General features: G+C 47.0%; 1 protein-coding gene across 4 annotated transcripts in view; it reads right to left on the bottom strand.

The window, feature by feature from the left end:
• The window catches only part of MYH10 (myosin heavy chain 10), a 146,972-nt gene that overhangs the window by 31,941 nt on the left and 90,857 nt on the right, over nt 1-24,174 (bottom strand). For all 4 annotated transcript variants that reach the window (XM_059668649.1, XM_059668650.1, XM_059668651.1 and 1 more), the window contains 9 exons: nt 22,981-23,154; nt 22,648-22,762; nt 8,663-8,856; nt 8,456-8,577; nt 4,898-4,967; nt 4,650-4,810; nt 4,117-4,225; nt 3,896-4,027; nt 2,792-2,998 (listed from right to left, as the gene is read on the bottom strand). In XM_059668649.1, the coding sequence (XP_059524632.1) occupies nt 2,792-2,998; nt 3,896-4,027; nt 4,117-4,225; nt 4,650-4,810; nt 4,898-4,967; nt 8,456-8,577; nt 8,663-8,856; nt 22,648-22,762; nt 22,981-23,154 (1,284 nt within the window). The remainder of the gene's footprint in view (nt 1-2,791; nt 2,999-3,895; nt 4,028-4,116; nt 4,226-4,649; nt 4,811-4,897; nt 4,968-8,455; nt 8,578-8,662; nt 8,857-22,647; nt 22,763-22,980; nt 23,155-24,174) is intronic.

Genomic DNA, 24,174 nt, shown 5'->3' with positions numbered 1-24,174 from the left:
GAGAGGAAGGGAGAGATACAGGGGGACATAAACATTGACCGAAAAACATTGATCGGTTGCCTCCCATATGCACCCAGACCAGGAATTGAACTCGCCACTTTTGGTGTATGGGGTGATGCTCCAACCAACTGAGTCACACCAGCCAGAGTTAAATATGTGTAATATTGAGGAACGATGAACACACTACATGAAAGTCTTGGTAATTAAAAGTTGGCATTTTATTTATAAAATGGGATAACATATAGTAATTAAAATTCATATTTCTGAATTAGTGACACAGGGAAATATGAATAATATAGAACTACATCAAACACATACTTATCTGTTTCTACTCTATATGTTTGGCCACAAGCTGAGAGAACAGAACGTAACAATTGAAAGAGGAGAGGGCCTGGCAGTGGGCTGTCTCCGTTCAAGCATGCCTTTCACCACAGAAGCACGTCACCAAACTGGGTGGGCTTCTGGTGTTTGCACATACTTTTATCATAACAGGCTCCTCTTTATTTCATATGCTGACATTACTGTACACAATAACATATACCTGATTGCACAAGGTTGTACATACAAAGCAATGTACGATCAATTTAAGAAAGTGTCAAGGATAACTTTGGCTAAATAATTTACTCATGGTTGAGTCTGAAATGAAACCCTTGCAAAAGACTAACTTTTTATTGTGTAAACCTCAGACACAGATATGAAGGACACAGGCCAGCACAATGAGCCCCACACAGATGCAGCAGCCCAGCCGTAACAAGCATCAGCTCATGGCCAACCTCACTTCCTCTCTGCCTCCACCTTCTCCCTTAGCATTATTTTGAAGCAAATCCAAAACTCATTTCATTTGGGAAACCAGGCGGTAGGTATCACTAAAAGGCCACTTACATATATTAGTTTATTTGAATCAAAATCCAAATAAGGTTCGCACACTGGGACCAAACCTCAGAGAAGAAAGAAAAAAGTAAGGGGCAACAAGGTTGGAACCTCCCACGGCCCAGGCAATTAACAGCACGAACCTCTGGTATTCCATGAGGAAAAACAGGGATACTTAATAACAATATTACCGTAAATGTTTTTAGAATGTGTTTGAATGAGTTTACATGTCGCAAAGGGAGAGAATAAGGTAACAGTGCAAAACCCTAGAAATATCAGAGAGTCTGTAAAGAACGCAAAGATAAAAAGCCTTGAAAAACCAAACCAAAATAAAAACACACTATTTCTACAAGGACATATTTGTTTTCTAAATAGAGAAATGCAAGTATTTTATTGGAAGTTGTTAAAATGTAGAGTTTATATTAAAAAGTAGGTTGGGGAATTCGGGGTCCTTCCCCCATGAGTAAAACATATTACTGAAATGAACAGAGAACAGAAAATCAAAACTGCTGATAATGCCCCCAGGGAAACACTGCTGTTGGTGTTATTTGGATCTGCAAATTCCCATATAAAATCCTACATATAAATTTATGTTATGTAAATACCTTAAACTCGATCCATTGTGTATACTATTTTGCAGCTATCTCTATCCAGATATTATAAGTGCCCATGAAAATAAACATCTTAACATTTAGAACAGTATAGCATTGCCCTGGTTTAAACCCCCCCAATGTTAGGTAGCTAGATGGCTTCCACTGATTGATTCTTTGAATAAAGTCTAGGATTAGACTTGATAATGAAAGGTTTTTCACTTTTTACAGCTTTTGTGATATTCTGTTAACTTATTATGGGTTATCTGAAAGCTGTGTACTTTGAAGAATGGAAAGTGTCCCAATGACTTACTATATGGGGTATCTGCCAAGGAAATAATATATCCTTTGTGGTTTTGACAAACATCTGAATTATCTGTGTTTTGTAATAAGTTATGGGGTAAGAAAATATTAAGGGGAAGACATGGAGGAAAGGGAGCTTAGTTTGAAGTGAAGGTGGCAGATACAGATGCCCTGACACTTGGAGCATGTTGGATAGGCCGAGGGAGGGAGGCAGGAGAAAGAGAGGGGTGTGTGTCCGAGGTCACACGCAGAGCAACTACTGTCTGTATTATCTGTCTGAGAATTCACCCACAGCGATAGCTGTGCTTCCTGTACAGTTTGTATCTATAAGAAAGTAGCCACCAGCAAGGACTGAGTATTTTATTCTGGTTCCTGGCCACCTCCTACGTCAGTGCTAAGCATTTCTTATGAGCCAAACCACCTCATAGATGCCTATCTAATGAATGGAGTGAGTGCACAATTATTAATGACAACACAAAGGACAAATTATGTTCCCTACAAAAGGCTACAGACCTTGGGAGTTCTATTTTGAGTCACTTTACATACTGTAAGATGCCACATCAGAACATGAAAAAGATTCTTCTTCAAAACAATAAATCTGTGTTTGAAGAAAATCTATTACTTGTGTGCTCCGAATGATGGTCATCTTTTAAGAGTAGGTACTTATAATCTAGACTCCTCTTGCCCTAAATACACATTAAGAGTCCTAGCCTGTTTGGCTCAGTGGATAGAGCATTGGCCCGTGGACTGAAGGGTACTGGGTTTGATTCTGGTCAAGGACACATACTCTGGTCAGGGCACGTGCGGGAGGCAACCAATCGATGCGTCTCTCTCACATCAGTGTTTCTCTCTGTCTCTCCCCCTTCCTTCCACTCTCTCTAAAAATCAACGGAAAAAATATCTTTAGGTGAGGATCAACAACAATAAAAAAATACACATTAAGAATCTAAACCCATAGCTTCTATTCATTCAACAGGTTCACTTGGAAAACGCAAAATCGAATTCTAAATAAAAGTGATCACAGATACCTGAATATGCGCTTGCATTTTTTTCTTTTCATTTTGGAGGATTTGGTTTCTTTCTTCTTCTTCTTCCACCCTCGACTCCAAGTCATGCAGAATCTCCTCCAGCTCCTGCTTCTTAGCAGCGAGTCTGGCTCTCATCTCTTCTGCCTCAGCAAAGAGCTCAGTCTCCGCCTGCAGTTGCTCTGCAAGGATGTTCTTCTCTTCTAAGAGCTGCAATCACAACACAGCGCCCAGGACTAGGACTTGCCCTCAGCACACACACAAGATACAGTCACCAAGATCTCAGTGGTCAATGCACCAAAGAAATGGAAAGTTACAAATATATTACCGCCACTGGCAAAACTTCCAAGTATGTTTTTGGCTGTAGCAAAATAAGCCAGATGAAAACACTTTAGTTGTTTCTGCTGTCTCAAGTTGTAGCATGTTAAACTCATGCTATTTTAAGAACTCCCATTCTTCTATTAAGATAATTTATGAAGGGAGAGAAAGACAGGAGAGGGAAAACACTCAAATGTAATAAAGTTCATGGTGACTGCGAAAGCTGTGTGGTATCAAGTGACTTTTTGGCCTTTATTGTTAACCTTTTTGGCCTTGAACACTCCAGTTCTATCCCTGTCATCTATAAACAGTTCTGAGCCTCTATTTGTCACGAAGAACCACTGCCTGGGAAGGGACATGGACTGGAGACCACTGTTGCTGCGGAGAGGAAGGTGGTGGCCTTGCAGCATCTCATCCTTTTACCTTTTTCTATTTCCCCCAGGAGCAGTCACAGGATGGTAGTAACACTGTGAGTCTCACTGAAAACGGGTGCAAATACATGTCTGATAAGCAGACATGCTCATCTGCGTGTCCAAATACAACAAAGACAAAATGCAAGAGGTAAGGCTGACTTTGGTTCATATAAAGACAAATGCATGGCATAACGGACGTGTCGTCTCTGTTCTCGAATGCCTACGCTTTGGGAAGGAGTGACAGATACGCATCAACTAAGATGGTATGCGGGTACAGCGGCCACAGCGGCCACAATGAAACGTGTGCGAGTTCCTGCCAGTGGGGGCGCTCACGTCAGCTGGGACGTGTGCCCCTGTAAGAAGCCAGCGCACACACCTGCTGGTGCTTCCTCTCCATCTCCTCCAGCTCGCCTTCCACCTTGGTCTGCTTCTCCTTCACCTTCAGCAGCTCTTCATCTTTGGCCTGAAGTTCTTCCTCTTGGCGAGTGACCTGCAGGAGCGGCTTCACCTGTGACAAAATTAAGCAGTTTATCATCACGTCTCCTGCCGGAGGGTGGTCCCGGGCCATCGCTGCTCCGTGGAGAGCCCGCAGCCCACCTTCGTGAAGACGCGCCACCACTGCCAGTGCCGCAGCTTCAGGTACGCGGCGCAGTTCCGCTGCAGGACCTTCAGGGCGCTGAGCTGCTGCTGCTTCTTGGCAAAGGCCCTGAAGGACAGCAGGAAAAACTCGTCACGTACAGAAAAGTGCGTCGTAACGGCGGTTGTCATGAGACCACTTCCTAAAGGCAACCATTCTTATTTGGCTAAGACACAGAGTAGGTCCATGTATCAATCAAGCCCTCAGTGACACCACGGGAACCGGCTGCTGCTGGAGCCCAGGTCAGTTCATGAGCCGCCCAGCCAGCCTCAGGCACCCATCAGGGACACCCTCCCCTTTCTTCAGAGACGCTGCCTGACAGCACGCTGCCATTTACCCCGTCCCACACCGCGGGTCTGAGGCAATGCCAGCAGTGCGACAGGGTCCCTCCCGTTCCCTGGCTGGCGGTTGTAGTCCTGTCTATTAACTATGTCCTTCTTTTGATCTGTCACAGAAGAGACACCTCCCACCCCCTTTATGATTGCCCACTTACTTTCTCGCTAGGTAACCTCTGCAAACGGCCTGGAAGAAGATAATGATATCGGTAATTTTTAAATCCCGTTCTTCCTCTAAATGTGCCAAAACTCCAGCTCGGAAAAATATCTTGCTCTGTCCAATTCTGTACAAGTTTGGGTCTAATTCTAAAGCCCGGATCTAAAAGCGAAAGAGTTCATTTATTTTTTGCTGTAGGAAAAGATTATATCAATAGTCCACAAAGCAGGAAAATCAAGAAAAGCTTACCATTCGTTCACAAGCCTGTTTGCCATCCATAAAGCCTTTAGGAATAGCATTTGGAGTGAGGATCTCATATCTGTAAGAAACGCAGCCAAAAGGTTTTGGTAAAAATTTGTGAATGTTTACCTACTGTGAGTTCTGCTTTCTCTATGAGGCAATATGATGGGTAATCATGTCAAATTAAGTGTAAAGAAGTAACCAAGTGATAATCAGATTTTCTATTTCTTAAAATAAACAAATGAACATAAGGCCAATTCTCCCATGTCAAAGACGGGGCATAAAAATTGTGGCAGAGAATAAAAGCATGGTGCTTTAAAAACCTTTTGCTCTTTATTTCCCCCCAATGTTCACATGCCCAAGATGCAGGAGAATCGGCTCGCTGTGCCCGATTTGTGGACATCTATTGGATCACAGAAAAGGCCGTGACAACAATGCCCAGAGGCCTCCACTGAGAAGAGAAAGCAGCAGGGTGACATTCAAAATGGCAGTGGTTTGGGTGTACATATATTCACTAAGCTGCATGCTGAAGACTGTGCACTTTATAGTAACTACTAGAGCAGTGGTTCTCAACCTTTCTAATGCTGCGGCCCTTTAATACAGTTCCTCATGTTGTGGTGACCCCAATTTCATTGTTACAAATTGAACATAATTAAAGCATAGTGATGAATCACAAAAACAATATGTAATTATATATGTGTTTTCCGATGGTTTTAGGCGACCCCTGTGAAAGGGTTGTTTGACCCCCAAAGGGGTCGCGACCCACAGGCTGAGAACCACTGTAAGACTGCCAGCCTGCTCATCCAGGCCCTGCTGCGCCTGCTTGATAGGCTCGATGCAATCTCTGGTAGTATAGTATAGCTGTTTGCAGGCTGGCCACAGCCCCTTCAGGGTGGGGGGTCCTGCTGGGGGTGCCTGGCCAGTCTGGGTGAGGGGCTGAGGACCGTTTTCAGGCTGGCTAAGCCCTCCAGCGGGGACCCTCACCCCATGAGGGTGTGGCCATCCTGGGTGAGGGGCTGAATGCCTGTTTTCAGGCTGGTCATGGCCCCCAGCCACCCAAGCTCCCAGTGGAGGCTGGCTGGAAGCAGGTATCTGGGATTTATTTATCTTCTATAATTGAAACTTTGTTGCCTTGAGCAGAGCACACAGCCAGCTCAGGGCAGGTGGGAAGCTTGGCTTCCTCCATCGCCCAGGCAACCAAGCCTCCTGCTTGCTCCTGCTCCGTGGCTGCCAGCCGCCATCTTGGTTGGGTTAATTTGCATATAGTTGCTCTGATTGGCTGGTGGGCGTGGCTTGGGGGCATAGCAAAGGTACCGTCAATTAGCATCTTTGTCTTTTATTAGTGTAGACTAGTAGATGTATGGTGCCAGGTGGGTACTGGATATATCAGGGGACCACTTGGTAGAGCATATGATTATCTAACCACTATGCTATACACCTAAAACTAATACAAAATAATACTGAATGTAAAGTGTAATTGGAAAAAAAGATTTGTGCGTTTTATGTAGTTACACCTCAATAAAAATAAAGTGGAGCAAATAGGTAGTTGGCTATATTAAAGATGAATCCTGGCTACACCATCACTTTGTCCTCTGGATGTCAATTATGTTCCTTTTTCTCCTACCCATAAAAAGGGAGAGTCTACCCGACTGTTTATCGTACAACGAGGCCACAATACAGGTTCCCCCAAACCCATAAGGGCTGGAATAATTGCTCAACGGGATTTCCTCTGGAACAGTGGGAGAAAGGGCCATCCCATGATGGAAGGCTTGTTTATATTATGGAACAACAAAGGCTGCCATAATTGAAAATCCAATTTCCAGGAGAAAAAAGCAAACAAAAACCAATTTCCCATCATAAGTTTTCATCCATTTCTACTGCATCCATTTCTGTTATTTTTACACAAACCTAGATGGTATAGCCCACTGCACACCTAGGCTGTATGGTATAGCCTGTTGTTCTTAGGCTATAAGCCTGTTCATGTTACTGTACAAAACATGAGTCAAATGAAGCACAGAGAAGATGATGTAATCAGACATGCGGGAAACATGAGATAGTGAGGCTGCTGCCAATAAAACATGGCACACTGTTTTACAACAACATTTTTAACAAATAGAAGGAGTACCCTCTAAAATAATGATAAACAATGTAGTATAGTAAATACATAAATCTGTAGTCATTTATTACATTATCAAGTGTTATATACCAGTGGTAGCCAACCTTTTGGACCTCACCGACCACCAGTGGTCCCTGGACCACCGGTTGGCAACCACTGTTATATACTGTACATAATTGTATGTGCTGTACTTTTATATGAATGGCAACTCACCAGGTCTGTTTATACCAGAAGCACCACAAACACGAGGAATGCATTGTGCTGTGACCTTACAATGGCTGTGAGGTCACCAGGTGACAGGAATTTTTCAGCTCCATTATAATCTATGAGACCACCATCATACATGTGGCCTGTCTTTATTTATTTATCTATCTATTTATTTATTTATATATTGTTAATCCTCACCTGAGGATATTTTTCCATTGATTTTTTAGAGAGAGTGGAAGAGGAGAAACATATTGATTGGATGCCTCTGGCATGTGACCCAACCAGGGCCCGGGCCGGGGAGGAGCCTACAACCACGGTAAGTGCCCTTGATCAGAATCGAACCTGGGACCCTTTGCTCTGCAGGCCAATGCTGTATCCACTGAGCCAAACTGACTAGGGTGTGGCCTGTCTTTAACCAAAACATTGTTATGGGGGCATGACTGTATTTTAAAATATCAGCTTAAAAAAATAATTATGGCCCTAGCTGGTTTGGATCAGTGGATAGAGTGTTAGCCTGTGGACTGAAGGGTCCTGGGTTTGATTCCAGTCAAGGGCACATGCCCAGGTTGTGAGCTCCATCTCCAGTAGGGGGTGTGCAGGAGGCAGCTGATTGATGATTCTCATCATTGATGTTTCTATCTCTCTCTCCCTCTCCCTTCCTTTCTGAAATCAATAAAAAATATATATTAAAAAATATAATTATGTTTAGCATTGGTAGGTGGTGCTCAATGATTAGAGCATAGCCTGAGCACTGAAATGTCTCGGCTTTAATTCCAGGTCAAGGGCACATATGTGGGTTGCAGGTTTGATCCGCAGCCCTGGTGGGGGTGAGTATGGGAGGCAACCAATCGATGTGTCTCACTCACATTGATGTTTCCGTCCCTCCCTCCTTTCCTTCCTTTCACTCTCTCTAAAAATCAATGGGAAAATACTGTTAGGTGAGAATTAACAAAAACAAACAAAAAACACCCCCCCCAAAAAAGTTCAAGCCCCAAATGGAACTGTTTAAATGAGCAACTGTAAGCCTCAGCTGACCCTGCAGACAGCAGTTTTTGAAGCACCACAGCAGTCACGGCACGACCTCCCCATGAAGCAGGCCCTCAACAGTCTTGACCAAAAGCGAAGGTAATAAGGATTAGCCTTTCCCACATGTGAAGAAATCGGACTCTCCAGGGAACAGGAAGAGAATGCCTCCCAACCTCGTGCTGGGAGGCAGGTGGAAAAGGTGAGCGCGCGGCCCATACCTCTGCCGGAACTCCTGGAACACGATCCGGTTGGGGAAGCCCTGGCGGCAGATGCGGATGCCTTCCAGCACACCGTTGCAGCGCAGCTGGTCCAGCACGAGGTGCGGGTCCAGTTTCCCAGCCTGGCCAGAAAGGAGAGTGTTACCTTTGAACCGCTCTACCCCGACCTCGTTCAGTGTCCGATCCCAGCACGTGCTGGACACGCACCCGCTTCTCGTGGTTTGGAATGATGCAGCGAACGAAGTTGGGGTTGGTGTTGCGGAGAGTCGCCATCAGCTTGGTGAGGGACTCTTTGTAGAGCTGGCCGACGGTTCGAAACATGCCCTTCTTGGTTTTATAGGCAGAGCCAAAAGCTGTCTCCGTCATACCAGTGACTTGATCCAGGCCCACAATACGATCCACTGGTGAACATAAAGAGGAAGAGGACAACGAGTCAAACCCACTCTCCAGCAGGGAAGACAAGACACAGTGAGTGCAGCAGCACAAGCTTGTGGACAGATGAGGAGAGATGCCATCTAGGGGGGCAGTCAGCATACGGAGACACTGCACAAGCCGTGGGACTAACAGCCACACACTTCAAGGGCGGGTAGTGTAGCTCTGACAGCTTCAGACCACATACCAGCAGATGCCTTCCGCTGCGCTACTTTCAGGGACTCTGCCTGATGACACTTGCCCGTTACATACACAATTACTTGGTATATGAGAGACCATTGGCTGGCATTATTGATACACAAATGGATATTATGACAAGTCTCAAAACAGGAAAGGCTTATAAAGATATACATAAAAATATAAGACTGTACAAAGCAAATCCACTTCATGAATATGGCTCAGGAACTAGGGACCAGAGCCATCTCTCATCAGTCATTAGGATTTTAGTAAGTCATTCAAGTTGCAAGGAGAGATTGCATTAGTTCAGATTTGTGGGAATGAGTAAACTTCAGCTCTCTCCTCAAAGCGTGAATAAACTTTAATTAAAGGGCAAGAACACAAATTTGGAAGGAGCCTCCTAAAAAGAATCAGCGCCTAAGCTACGCTTGATGATGGTTACACTTCTCAGATCCTTCGGCTGAGGGTTCACATTGTCCACACAGACCTAACACCTCTAATGATGGGATTCTAAACAGAAGTCCAACACAGGGCACCATCCACACTTGGTGCACAATACGCTCTCATTTGAAAAAACTGTTACATGAATGAAACACACTACTGAAATATTTTAATCAAAATATCCATTTAATTGCCCTGTTAATGCCCTTGTCAATCTTAACAGCCACCTGCATTTCTTTCATCCGTTCCCCAGAATAGAAGGTATGTGGGGACCTCAAGATCTCAATGAGCTTTGTGCAGAAGAGAAAACCATAACCCAGGAGGTAAGGCAACTTTTCAAGTCACACATGTCTTACATGGAAGTGGGGAGAAGGGGGCTGGAGTCGGATCGATTCCCAGGCCCAGCCTGCACATACCATTTCTCCTAGCGTAGCCACCAGACTCAGGGGTTCAGGTCTAAGCTACCTGTCTGTGCTCAGGACTCTGCCTACCATCCACCTCGGAGACCACCTTTCTCCCCTGGCCTTCAACCTGTCCCTCTTACTCGCTCTGGCAAAAACCCCACCAAACCCCACCCCTGCGTGTGCCACGAAGCAATGAGCTTCCTCTAACCTGCGCCTGCCCACCTCTCTGTCTCCTCAGAGCCAAGCTTCTTTCCAGAGTAGTTCATCCGTGGGCCTCTGCATCCTCTCCACTCATTTCCCGCTGCCCAGCGCCCTGGCTGCTAGCCTGCCCTCCTTCCTCCACCTGACACTCAGGCAGCCACCGGTCAAGTGTTAAGACCAGGCTGTCCAACATCTATTTTACTTGATCCTGATAGACTAGTATTTTCCTGTTGACCACAGAGCGGCATCCTAAAGCCTCTCGTCACTCCTGGCTCCTTTCATGAACCCCACCTTCTCCTTGACTTCTATCGACCTCTCTAGCTACTCCAGTCTCCCCGATGACTTCTCTGCCTTTCCTGTACACCGGGGCACTCACAAGGCGTCCAAACTCAACACCCCTGAAAGCCTTTCTAGGATAAGGCCGGATGCAAGTCCAGGCACACACTGTCTGACCTGCTTTTCCCAAGCCATAGCCTCATCCCGGGTGATCTCATTTGTGACTTTAATGACCTATACCCGACTCCCAGCATCAGTCGCCAAACACCTATATTCTCCTCTCCAACCAGAAGTCACAGAGGCCCCTCTGCCTTCCACATTCTCGCTAAGCGCCTGTCATGTGTGCTTTTACTCAACGTTGCACCCTTGCCCCTAGCATGATGTCTGGCATAACAGGCTCGATGCACAGATGTTAGTGAATAAAGAAACATTTACAACTACAAAGTGAGAAATGCACTGACAAAAAGGACAAGACGCTGTGAGAGAGATGGGTGGTTAGAGATCTCTCTGGAGAAACTACACTTACTGCCAAGTGGGAAAGAACGAGCCAGAGGAGAGAATATTCTAGAGAGGGGAACAGCATGAGCTAAGGGCCAGGGGCAGGAAGAAGTGCGAGAGGCCAGTGCCAGTGAAGCAGCACGAGGGACCTTCCCTTGGCCACTGTGTGTGGATGGTGGGGAGGAGGCCCGGGAGACCAGACAGGGGGCCACTGTAGGGTCCAGGTTCTAAGAAAGATGACAGCAGCTTGAACTTGTGAGACTTAGAGGAGAGGGACAGAGGAGGAAAATTCAGGACCTATTTTGGTGGGAGACTTGACTTGCTTTAATGATTAACTTGACAGAAAATAAGGGAAAGGGGCACGTCAGGAATAACTCCTAGGAGTTTGGCTTGAGAACTGAGTGGCTTGTGGTGCCATCGGGAAGATGGGGGAGAGGTGGGCTTTGTGGGTAGGAAAATGGGGTCCAAACTGTGTAGGTTGGGGTGCCTGTGGGACATTAAGGTGGAGATGAGAAGCTGAGTGGATGAGAAGCAGGCTGCTGCGAAGAGAGGTCTGGACCGCGAGGTAAATCTGGGATTGCTGGCTTAGTGTTTACAGTCAGGAGACTGGATGGACCATCTGAGGGGGGTGAGAAGAGGTGAGGGCAGGGGAGCAAGCCCCACGGCGCTGGAGAGGAAGAGCTGGGTGAGGAGAATGGGCGATAGGAGGGGCAGAGATCAATATCCTAAACGCGAGCACATTCTCTGTCCTCGCTGCTACCCTGTCCCTTCTGTGTTTCCTACAGACGTGACCAACTTACTCAAACCAGAAACCAGGGGTCAGACTCCATTCCTCTCACATCAGCTGCTCACCAAACTTTCAAACATCCTCCATCCATCCCTCCTCTCCGCTGCCCTCGTGGGGGCTCTAACCCCTCACCTGGATTCTGCAACCTCATACCTGGTTCCTTCCTCGGCCCCAGTCTCCCTGTGTCCTCTCCCCCTGCCACACAGGTTCTTGCTATGCCTCTGTCCGTGTGTAATGACTCACAAGTAGTTCTGAAAGATAAAGCTAAATGAGTTATCTTTCCCTCCACTTAAGATCCACTTTCTCCTACCGCTTATAGGATATGGTCCAAGGAGTCGCGTAACAGTGATGGGAACTCCGCTCCAAGAGGCAGAAGCACTGCCCACCCTGAGCGTGATCTGGAGCCCAGCCCCCCAACTCCTCCAGCCTCAGCGTCCCCTGTGGTGTGACCTGCCCTACAGGCGCCTGTGAAACACTCAGGTGCTCAATGAAGGAGCCTTCCTGGTATTTCCCACACATACCGAAGCTCCAGCTGTGCAGACCGGGGGCATTTTCTGAGATGCAGGCTCTCGAGTCTCCATCCTGCTCTCTCTGCCGGGACTGCAGACCCCTGCTTGCAGCCTGGCAGTTCCTCACCTGGTGCTTCCCAGGCTCCGGATTCTACCTGCCTCCAGACTAAATAGGCTCCTCCCTCCTCCAGGCTTCAACTCACCACGGCCAGATTCTTGGGGCACCTCCCTCTACTCTGTGTATCTCCTCGTGGGCTGGGCTTCCCCAGGGATGTCTGTCCAGCGTCTAACATATGCAGGGCCCGGGGAGCCCTTTCCTGCTGTCGCTGCACCCCTCTGATGACCGGCTTAGACAACACCTCAAACAAGGAAAGAGGAGGCGCGGTGTTCACTGTACGGGGAACTCCACACACTGGCCCCCAGTTCTCCGAGCTGCTCTTTATACGCGTGACAGCGGTCACAGTGCCGTCCCCAGCAGGAGTCGCTTAGACACTAACAACCCCAAAACACTCAAAATGAACTAGTTTTCAAATTTACTTTATTCATTTATTTTTTTAAATATATTTTTATTGATTTCAGAGAGACAGGGAGAGAGGGAGAGAGACAGAAACATCAATGAAGAGAAAGAATCATTGCTTGGCTGCCTCCTGCACACCCCCCACTGGGGATTGAGCCCGCAACCCGGGCATATGCTCTTGACCAGAACTGAACCTGGGACCCTTCAGTCCGCAGGCTGACGCTCTATCCACTGAACAAACCGGCTAGGGCTCAAATTTATTTTTAATAAAGGTAATCCAAAGCTAAACATTCAGCATGCTTCGGACTTTCAGTTCTTTTTTTCCCTTAATTCAAAAATTTAAAATCAGGGTTAGCTTCCACCAATGAACAAATTTATCTTGTAAGAGAGACTTTGGGAACTGCATTAAATGACTTGGGCCACACTAATAAAACACAATTTCACTAAAAGATCAAGACCTATAAAAAACTCTATTTTACAAAGACATTTTCTTGTTGAAAATGGTGAGAGCAAGAATCAGAGAAAGGCGGAAAATGAGGAAGACAAGATTCTAGCAGCTCTTTGAAATGAGCATCTCTGCTCCTTCTAAGACCTTCACAGCCACTAAAACAAAACCTCCACGTGCAGAGCCCGTGGTTTCTGGGCTCTGTTGATCCTCTTGCTACAAACTCTCCTCCCCGAGGTGCCAGCAGAGCCTGGCCAGGCTGCGCGTGGGCATTGTAACTCACCAGCTGGCTGCCAGTAGCCTGAAAAGATTTCAAAGTATTTTCACAGACAATTTATTATTCTAAAAGCTTACTTGGACAGTGAGAAGTGAGATGAGCTCCACAGAGCTGCCATCTGTAAGGGCATATTTATTATTTAAGAGAAGAAAAATGCAATTTGTAATCATCTATCTCATAAAACTGCCTGAATAATTTTTTAATGATAAAATTATGACACTGTCCAGTGCCAGACGCTTAACCGGCCCTTCTTCTAGGGGACAACCTCAGGAGACGAGAGGCTCGTGAGATTTTCACGTTCTTCCAGTCTGTGCATGGGCCAAACACTGTGTCGCTACATTTGGTTTTAATTATTTAGGCCAGCACTTTAGAAACCCACTGCAGTTAATATGGCTAAAAACCACAGTAAGGGGAGAAACTTATTTTAATGTTAATTTAATAGCCAGATGGTAATAAATTAGAACCCTATCAGATACTCCCGCAAAAGGCCTCGGGCACCTGGCACTGTTACATGCCTCGGGCTAGGCATGCGCATGTTCTCAATGCTCATTTAAACAAACTGAGACAATTCCACACTGATGTACACTGAAATGAGACTAACAGTTAAAAACAAATTCAGACACAGATATGTAACTGCTATGACTTCTCAGCAACGACCCTAACATCAGTTAGTATACCTTCATAATATCCCTAACATCAGTTAGTATACCTTCATAATATCCCTAACATCAGTTAGGATACCTTCATAATATACCTCCACTTGTTATATCCCCAGTAATAACAAATTTACAGTGGCTACATAAGTTATTTTACAGAATTTGGGAATTTTTAGGAAAACTGCAGGGAGTCCAGAGGATGACAATACTGCTCCTTCTCCCAGCACCAGTGCAAGCGGAACTTGAATTTGCCTCCTCTACCTGCCTCCTCTGTACTTCCCACCCCCGCAGAAGCCGAAGCTGCTGGGCCAGTGGTCGGCAAACTCATTGGTCAACAGAGCCAAATACCAACAGTACGATTGAAATTTCTTTTGAGAGCCAAGTTTTTTAAACTTAAACTATATAGGTAGGTACATTGTTTTTAACTTAATTAGGGTCCTCCTAAGGCTTAGGAAGAGCCACACTCAAGGAGCCAAAGAGTCGCGTGCGGCTCGCGAGCCGCAGTTTGCCGACCACGGTGCTGGGCAAACAGGAAGCCCATTCACCCTGCAGAGTTCCTACCGCACTTCTCTGTGTCTCCCCTGGGCAGGGCCCGTGTGCTTAACGCATCGCACTGGGCAGCAGAGCAGGGCTGCTGACCAGCTTGGCCTCGGGGCACCATGAGTAAAAGTGGACTTGCATTAAGTACTAGCCAAGGAGGTAGACGCTAATCGATTTCTGTTTTGCACCATTCCAACTGCACCAGCACTAGGGTGCACCAGCCACTGCAGCAGCTGCGGAGGCAGCGGCAAGTGCAGTGCCAGACGCCAGGCATTTGGGCACTTCCCGTGTGCCAGGCGCAGGCTCAGGTTGCCTCGTCTGATACAAGAGCCCTGAGAACTAAGTGTCACTGTCCCCATTTGACCTCAGGAACTCCAGCTGCAGTCCCCAGGGCTGTTTCTCCTGGAGCTCCCACCTCCTATTGAGACTCCAGGAAAAACATGGAGGAGGAGACCACACTGCAACAATGAAACCTTCGTCTACTGAAGGGATGACAACTGAAATAAGCACTAAACCATGTGAAAGCACTGAACCACAGCTCCTAAAATGGCACTAAAAATAGATTTATGACCAACTGACATAATAATCTACAAGGAAATGACACAATTATCATTTTAGCAGTCATGCTACCTGAATCTAAGTAGAACTTCCTGGTTTGCCCGGCGTGGCTCAGTGGTTGATCATCGACATATGAACCAGGAGGTCACGGTTCGATTCCCAGTCAGGGTACGTGCCTGGGTTGCTGGCTCGATCCCTAGTAGGGGCATGCAGGAGGCAGCTGATCAATGATTCTCTCTCATCATTGATGTTCTCCCTCTCCCTTTCCCTTCCTCTCTGAAATCAATAAAAATATATTTTAAAAAAAGGGAAGACTGGTTCAAAGTTTTGGAAGTCAGAACTTCATTATTTCTTAGTATGAAGCACGGCTAAAGTAAAGCCTTTCCCCCAAATGACAAGGAGGCAGGTAAGAACTCTGTGGGCATCAGAAGACGAAGGAAGACCCCAAAGGGTGTGTGAAACTGAGGAAGCCCTCCAAGAGCAGTGACCAGCCCCTCCTTGGTGGTTCTGTCTCACTGCTGCTACTGTATTGCAAGTCCCGCTTCTATGAAGGACCGAAGGGAGCGAGGGACTTCTCTATCAATAATTAACATTTGCTTCATGTACTTCTCACATTTTCTCTGGTGGCACCTTTCAGATGTCAGCTGCCACCCAGCACCAGTGAGTGATCAGAGAAACTGAGCTGGTCCTACTCTGGAGGCTGCAGGTACGACCCGCGGGGGAGCTCACGCTGTCCCTCCAGCACAGCCAGGCTCAGAACTAAACTCAGAGGCCCTGTTGCAGACCCTGTGAATCTGAGAACCCTGCCCACAGCTCTCAGGTCGCCATCCCTCTCTGCTGGTTCACTGTGCTTGCATCTTCCATGACTAGCTATCTCAGAGGTCCAGACTTCCAAAACATCTTATATTTGGAAGAAAGCAGTCCTTTGCTTGGTAGCACAAACTTGTATGGCCTCCTCATCTTGTCTCTAGGGATTCTGCTCCTCTCTCTTCTGCACTGGTCCCCGATGCGTCTGGAAACCCCTCTTTATCCCAGGCTCTCATCTTCATCCTCAAAAGTCTTCAGTCCCCCATAATGCCGTTTTCCTAACAGCATGAACGTTCTTTGTGGTGTCTTAGAGAGATGCTCACTGCATGGTAGCATGTCAGAGGCCATCGCAACTTGGATCCCTAGGAACCCCATCATCACTGTCTTCCAAGAAATCATGGGAAATGCTAAAGCCTCACATTTTCATTTCAAACTTGCTATCGGGGGTTCGAATCCATAAACACAGGTTGAGGAGAAAAACGCTTTGCTGTAGAAACACGATACACAACTTCAAGACCACGCGTAGCTGTGGGGGAAGGAGGCCCTCTAAGGAGAGGCAGGGACGGAGACCCCCGGATACTTGGTTCAGCTGTGTAACTCAACAAAGGACACCTCGCGTGAGAGAAACCGCACATTTCAGGTGAGAATGTGCCAAGGGGAGCATGTGGGGAGGTGAGTGGGCTTACTCCCCGCCAGAATGATGCCAGCGAAGCGGCTCTATCCCTGTGCTGTGGGCACAGAGGACACCTGGTCCACAAGGAGGAACATGTGCACTGTCGGGGAGGAGAGGCCCAGCGGGCAAAGCTGCTGCGCATCAAAGTGGGCGTGGAATCCCCACGCACCCACCGGCCCCTCCCTCAGGGACTTACTGATGGGCCCACCTTTGTGCCAAGTGCTGAGGAAACGACAGTGACCACAAACGGGCACTGTCCCGGCTCCCAAAGAGCTCACACCTGGAATTCTCTTTAAATATTACAAATCCCGAAGATGAAAAGACACGGATTTAGAGAGGGCACGCCAGCTTGGGAGGAAGTCCAGAAGATCAGGCGCTAACCTTTTAACAAAGCACAAGGCTCAGGCAGGCCACGGCTGACAACTACCTCCTGGCTCTCTCTTCCTCCCCCACGTCCTCAACTTGGTCAGGACCCCCCAAGGCCCAGGCTGACGGAGGACTTCTTCCTCTGCAGTTCTGTGGAATATCCATTCCAACTCATGGAACCATCTTTGGCATGACCGCCCCCCCCCCCCCCACCCCGAAGATTGCAATCTACTTTTTTCATCAACTAGAATTGATGGCAGGAATCTGGACTTGGATAAAAATGGGCACATTCCTTCAACATAGTTTCTAAAAACCTTTTGGGTATAGATCTCAGCATTATCATGTTCTAAAAAGTATAAAGGAAATTTTATAAGATGAATTTGACTGTATTTTTTAATTTCATTACATGATAACATCACTAAATAACTGGAAGGCTGGGTAATATTCATTTTATATTGTTCTTTGGGGGGACCTCTAGCATGGTTAGGCTGTATTTTAAAACAGGGCTAAGGATTCAGACCACAAGGCCCATCTGGAGCTCAATTTCAAGTTCAAGGTACAAATTCTACCACCAATGCACTCTGTCTTAGTCTCGCCTTGCAAATATCAAGCCTGGTGGACAGTTTCACTATCTCCAGTTCAAAAGAAGCCAACCAGCTAGCTATGCACATAAATCTCAAATAAGAGGTATAACGATGAGACCTGTGAGATAAATATGCACTCATTTGTTCATAAATGCTAATGACTTACAGAAAAAACTCCTCTTTGGAATTTCTTAGAGTTGAAAACTTAACGGTAACTCAAAGACAAAGAAGACATTACTAGTAGATCAATTCCTAACCATTCCCTTGGAGGACTGTGTATCAAAACGGCACTACTGGAAAAGGTAGTGACATACCTTTTATATGCAGTGCTGCAAGTGCTATGCGTAAAATAAGAAGCAATGTGTAGGCAGTAGCAATTGAATTGTTTATGCACTCAAACAGTTGCCTTGAAGTAGAATAAAACTGAGCATGAAATGAAAGGTTCATGCAGGTCTATGAGCGAAACAAAAACAGAAACCAGCCGCATCCCTCTACCCTGCCCGCCCGGCCGCCCGGCCAGCCCCCCGCAAGTTCTTCCTGTGGGCTTAGGACCCTTCTGTTTTGGAAGACCTACAGGCTTTATACATTCACCTGGTGGCTCATGAAGACCAGAAACACTGTCATAGAAAGAAGCTCTCTGAATATTCTGAATCTCTAAAGCAGAGAAACAGCAAAAACAGGACAGAAGAGCAAATACACAAACACTTCAGTTAGTGTGAAAGACATTCGACATCACAAGTAAACTTTGAAATCGGGTACGAGAGTCGCTAGTCCTGGGAAGATCCCATGCAAACATTACTCATTAGAGAATCTGCACATTTGGACCAAGTTCTTTATAAAATAGACTTAATCTGAATGAAAATGCCTATTCCCCACTCCAGGTGTGAGCATTTTATCACACCAGTGTTAAATGACCACCCCGCGTAAATGCAGGATGAAATGTTAAGAGTAATAAGGTACTACTCGAGTTGTCCTTCATAAAATCATCTTGCAATTAGCTCATTAGGACAAGGGGCAGTAAGTTACATTCTGATAAGTGTACGCATTAGTAACTTTTACTGTCAAAAATTTACACTGCTGTGCAACTTTACTTCCCAATACAGATTCTGGAAATATAATTTACTCCAAATACACATTACTAATACATAGGTAATCACCATTAAGGAAAACAAAATTCAAGTTCTGCTTAGCAAAATGTTAAAAATAACTTCAAATCTTAAGATGACACTTGATACCCCGAGGCACATTTACATAAGAAATGCAATCTTTGTTTTTTTTGGTCTATAAGCCCCCCCCCCCCCCGAAATGTGTTGAGAAGTCCCATGCAGCTGGGAGAGAGATCCCCAAACATCTCTTAGCAGAAAGTAGGGCATTATGAGTCTCTAGGGCAGGGCTGCCACCCAAAATCTTATTTCTCCGGGTTTGGCCTGGAGAAAAATCTTTAACACCCTAACACAAAGTCTATAGTGTTTTCTAGTCAAGATATTGCACCTTCACAGGAAACTATATTCATACAACACATATTCATATATTGTGGTCCACTTATTATTTTCTGCTTTTGCCTTTATGTGGCTGTAACAATAGAAAAAACAGAAAAATACATGTTTTTCCAGGGTTCTTTTCTTTTCCTGGAGAAAAAGCTACCCTTATCCCAAGAGATCTCTATACCCAGAGTGAGCAGCGACGAATTCTCCACCCTCGCACACCCTCTTCCAACTCCTGGGCCTGCCCTGACTTTCTGGATGAAACTCAGTCCTGCTGCTCCCCCTGCCGCTCCCTTGACAGTGGGCGACCGCTGAGATCCTGGCTCTCAGATCACACTGAATAACTGTCCACTACGCTGATGGACGACAGGCCTTCCTACAGCAGCATCATGAGGAGAGCAGACTTGGGGAATATTCCAGAGTGGATGCCAGCACAGCTGAGTCAGATCCGGGGCCGGTGAGACTGCCAGCAGCCTATTCTGACAAAAGGGACCACACGTGCGCCCAAGCGCCTACCTGCAGAAAGGCAAGGGTCACAGCGGGGCTGTGCGGGCTGTGGGTCTGAGCTGTGGACTAAATCCAGACGCACAGGCCTCGGGCCAGGACTGAAGGAGCTCAACAAGGCTGCAAGTGTTTTCTCTCAGCATTTCTGAACCGAGTAAGTTCTTCGTGGCTATGGAAAGCACAAAAAGCCAGGGGAGCTCTGGCCGCTGTTGCTCAGTGGTTAGAGCACCAGTCTGTGAACTACGGGCTGCGGGTTCCATCCCCTGGTCAGGGGCATGTACCTTGGTTGCAGGTTCAATCCCCAGCCCTGTGAGGCAACCAATCACTGTGTCTCTCTCGAGTCTATGCTTCTCTCTCCCCCTTCTACTCTCTCTAAAAAAATAAAAATAAAAAACAATGGAAAAAATATCCATGGATGAGGATTAAAAAAAAAAAAAGGCAGGGAGCATGCTCTAGACATGGCCCTGCCCACAAGGCACATGACCTGTGACATGGATCACTGAGCCCCCACCTCTATCCTTGCCGGCCAAACCTTATTTTCTTGCAACTTCTGACCCACTGTTGCCAGAGGCTCTCCCACATCTGGGAGCCAAAACAGGCTGGCTCTGTCCTAGGCTGCATCTGCATATCCTGCGTTTCCCACTGGATCACCAGCTCTTGGGGCGGGGCCGCATCTTTCCTCATTCCCGAGACGCTCCCAGATGGTAACCATGGTGCACACAGTTACACACGTGCGTTTGTTATATGAATGGTCAGGTGATCACTAGGTGTTCCCCACAATATCATTTTCGGTTAAGAAACTACAAAATAAGAGTCAAAGTGGTTCACAATCTCAGAACCAGTTTGTAACTCAGGACCCACTTTCTTTACTATTGTCATTAATTCCCAAATACCTGCTTATCTTCCCCTTCAAAATGAAGAGAAAATCGGATTTTGAGGCTTCAGGAAAGTAAAAACGCCAGTTTCCTCTGTTCCTTTCTTCCTGTTCATTCCATGCCCACTTCGAGGTTCTTTCCCACCAACCCCACAGCCAAACACTGCGTTTACCTCAGGCCACACGTCTCACCTGCCCTGGCTCACAACCTACGGAAGCTACTTATTCAGTGGAGTCAAGTCCACTGAGACCTGCAATCAGGCCCTCCATCGTCTGCTCTCAACCTGTGACCTGGCCTCGTTCCCTGCCCGTACCCTTCGCCCCAGCCCCGCTCTAACGCCCAAAGGCACCATCCTCTGATCACTCACTCCACCTGCTTGGCCTCCTCCCATGCCAACTTCACTTCCGAAACGCTCCACTCCCCTGGTGAGCTAGCTCACCGCAAACCTGCTCACCCTCAATGTTTAAGGCCTGATCATGACATGGAGGCTCACATATTAGTGCTGAGAACTGCCCGGCACTTAGTCACTATTTGGTAAAGTCAGTTTTCTTTATTTATGTAACAAATCATTCTCCTTCAAGGACAAGGAAAACTGCCTCCTCCTTCATGGCATTTTAGCGTCCCTTCACACAGCACTCACCAGATACGTCTGGTCCTCAGACCTCCGCCTACTCATCCCGCCCCATTCCTGTGCACTGAGACCTAAGGAGGGCCGGGAGGAGGGGCCACGGGACGCCAGCCCACGTCGTGCCCAGTACAGTCACAGCGGAACTGACTCCTAACAGGACACGAGTGTCCAGGCGGGAGCACTGCTCCCCTCCTCTCTCTGCGGCCTTTCCCACGTGCAGTGCCAGCTCCAGTGCTGGGTTTCCTAGCACCGTGGACACGCTGTTTAGCACAACTGGAGCTCACAGTCCTGCTTCTAGTTCCTCATCTTCCATCTAACATTTCACAGCAGCAGGCTCGGGAGTCCCTCGGCGATGGCACTGCGAATACGGTAGTCTCTGCTCTCAGCCCGCACACGGCACCCTGGCTGACCGGTCACAGCACGCACCAGGGGACACGCAGCATCAGTTAAAGACTTTCATCCAAAGGCATCAGGATCAAAAGCTTCCGTGTTACGCGTTGGGAACCTAATCTGCTTTCCGAGTCCCGCCTTTTACACAGTCTGTCCCAGGCACTGCTGTCCCAGGACACGTGCACGCATGTGTGCAGCGTGCCTGCTGCGTGGGCTCCTCGCATCTCGGGCGGATGTATGTGATCATTCCTGACTAGATCACCTTTGATATGGTCATCTTCCCCTGCTCACTTTCTCTGCATTCACTCTGCTCTTCCCACCTCTTTCCTTTTGCCCAAACTGCCTACACCCTTCTTTCTGTTTCTTTCTCTCTGCCTCTGAGAAGACAGCATCACAAGCTCTTGATTTGCTACAGGAAAAGCAGAGGTGAGCCAGGTTCCTGAACAGGATGGCCTCGGAGTCAAGGCCTACTCAGGGGCAGGTCCAGGGCTAAGGTCCTGCATGACCTGAGGCCAAGCACAGAGGTGGGACACAGTCAGGATGAGATGCGGAGGGAGAGCTAAGCTCTAGAAGATACGGTGCCCACTGCATAGGTACACAGAGGCGTGCTGTACTAGCAACTTTCTAGTCTATGACACAACTTCGCCAAGACATTCCCCAAGGCTCATGTAAAGAAAAGCACTCAGGACTGATGGGAACAGAAACTGGTCTACACACAGGGGATCTGAGTGTGTTCACCAGCCCGTGTGTGTGTGTGTGTGTGGGGGGGGGGGGGGGGTTTGTGGAGGGGGGAGGCCGGCAGTGGCTAGGACGCATGACCTACGTGTAGCACAGAGAAAATGCACAGGGCTTCTCGGGTTTCATGTCCCCTAACCCTTGGATTATAGTCTAACTAGGCCAGGGTGGCCCGAGGATATGCAGCTCTTTCTGGCTCTGAGCCTAGAAGGTTCCCACACTCCCCACAGCATCTGACCAAGAGGGCAGATGTCTTGTGACCCAAGTATTCTCAAAGTGGGTAAATCCCGAGATAATGGCAGCCCTGCTCTAGGGAAAGAGGTTTACAGTAAAATATATGTGCACATAGATATGTAGGAGAACCATATGCAATCCTTCATTGTAAACGACTCCGGCCAACCTGAGTTACGAACGTAAGGCGTGCTCACCATCCTTCCAGAGCTCGGCCACAAATCTGTCCGAGGACTGGTGCAGCAGCGTGGCCACGTTGTCGTTCAGGGGGTCCATGTTCTTCATCAGCCACTCGTCCGCCTTGTAGTCCACCTGGCCCGCCCGGAGCCAGACGAGGCGAGGCGGAAAAACAAACAAAACCCAGAAACAGTTAGCCTTACCCACAGACGTTCACAGAGGCCCTCAACTGCAATGTACACTATATTTAGGGATTTACAAATGTTTATCGGCACATTTCTTATAAACTCCATCACATGTAGCAAAGTCTCAAACAGTACTTTTACCAGGTAATCCAGTTCTCCAGCTCTTACCTTCCCTGCGTAGTGTATGATGCAAAAGTCAGCTTTGTCTTTCAGCTGCCGGGGTTTCTGGAACTTGGAGTGGGAACCTTGCTCTTGAACTAGTTTTTCAACAAAGGTTTTATCTGTGGCTTTCGGGAACCAGCACTCCTCATCCAAAAGGGCAAGCACACCGGGAGGGTTGGCCTGGCAACGAGAGGCAACGAGAATGGCGAGTCTGCATGTACTACCATCGGGTCTGACCCAGACCACGGACACCGACTGCTGGGATAGGAGGCCGTGTCCAGGCCAACCCTATGCCCCAAGCACCCAGGCCTCCGAGTGCTAAGTACAGGGGAGACAGTGGGTGAGTCACTTTCTCGTAAACACACACGTGTAAACTGTAGGTAAACGAATTCCAAGCAGATAGTCCCTCAAACACAGCAAATAAAAGACACCACAAAGGAGCGAGGCGGTGGAGAGATGAAACTGAATGTTCATAGTCAGTGACTGGATGGATAAGTGATTCAAACCCCCACTGGGTGGAATGCTTCAGACGTTTTATATCCTAATCCATTTTTCTGGTTAAGTAACGATTAAATAAAATAAATGTACTGCTTTACACTTGGTGAAATGTTTTAAACTATTATTAAGTAGAGTAGATGGAAGGTGATGAAATAATTTATCAGTTACTTTATATATTTATTTCAACAAACACTTGAGAGCCTATTTTATTTCACACAACTAATTCCCTGAAAAAAGATAGAAACATAAAGTAGGTTAGTGTGGCCAGGGACTGGGGGAGGGGAGCAGGGAGCACCTGCTAACGGGAGGGAGTTTCTTTCAGGGATTATGAGCATGTGGAATCAGACGATGGTAATGGCTACACAACTTTGTGAATATGCTGAAACCCACTGAACTGTATACTTTATTATTTATTTATTTATTTATTTATTTATTTATTTATTTATTTATTTATTTATTTTATTGTTTAAGGCAGGGGTCCTCAAACTACGGCCCACGGGCCACATGCAAATACAAAAATTGTATTTGTTCCCGTTTTGTTTTTTTACTTCAAAATAAGATTATGTGCAGTGTGCATAGGAATTTGTTCATAGTTTTTTTTTAAACTATAGTCCGTCCCTCCAACGGTCTGAGGGACAGTGAACTGGCCCCCTGTTTAAAAAGTTTGAGGACCCCTGGTTTAAGGTATTACAAATACTAGTA

This window comes from Myotis daubentonii, chromosome 16, assembly GCF_963259705.1.
Source record: "Myotis daubentonii chromosome 16, mMyoDau2.1, whole genome shotgun sequence".
NCBI classification, from domain to species: domain Eukaryota; kingdom Metazoa; phylum Chordata; class Mammalia; order Chiroptera; family Vespertilionidae; genus Myotis; species Myotis daubentonii.
Note: the sequence above shows the minus strand (reverse complement) of the source record. Positions and strands in the feature narration are given on the sequence as shown.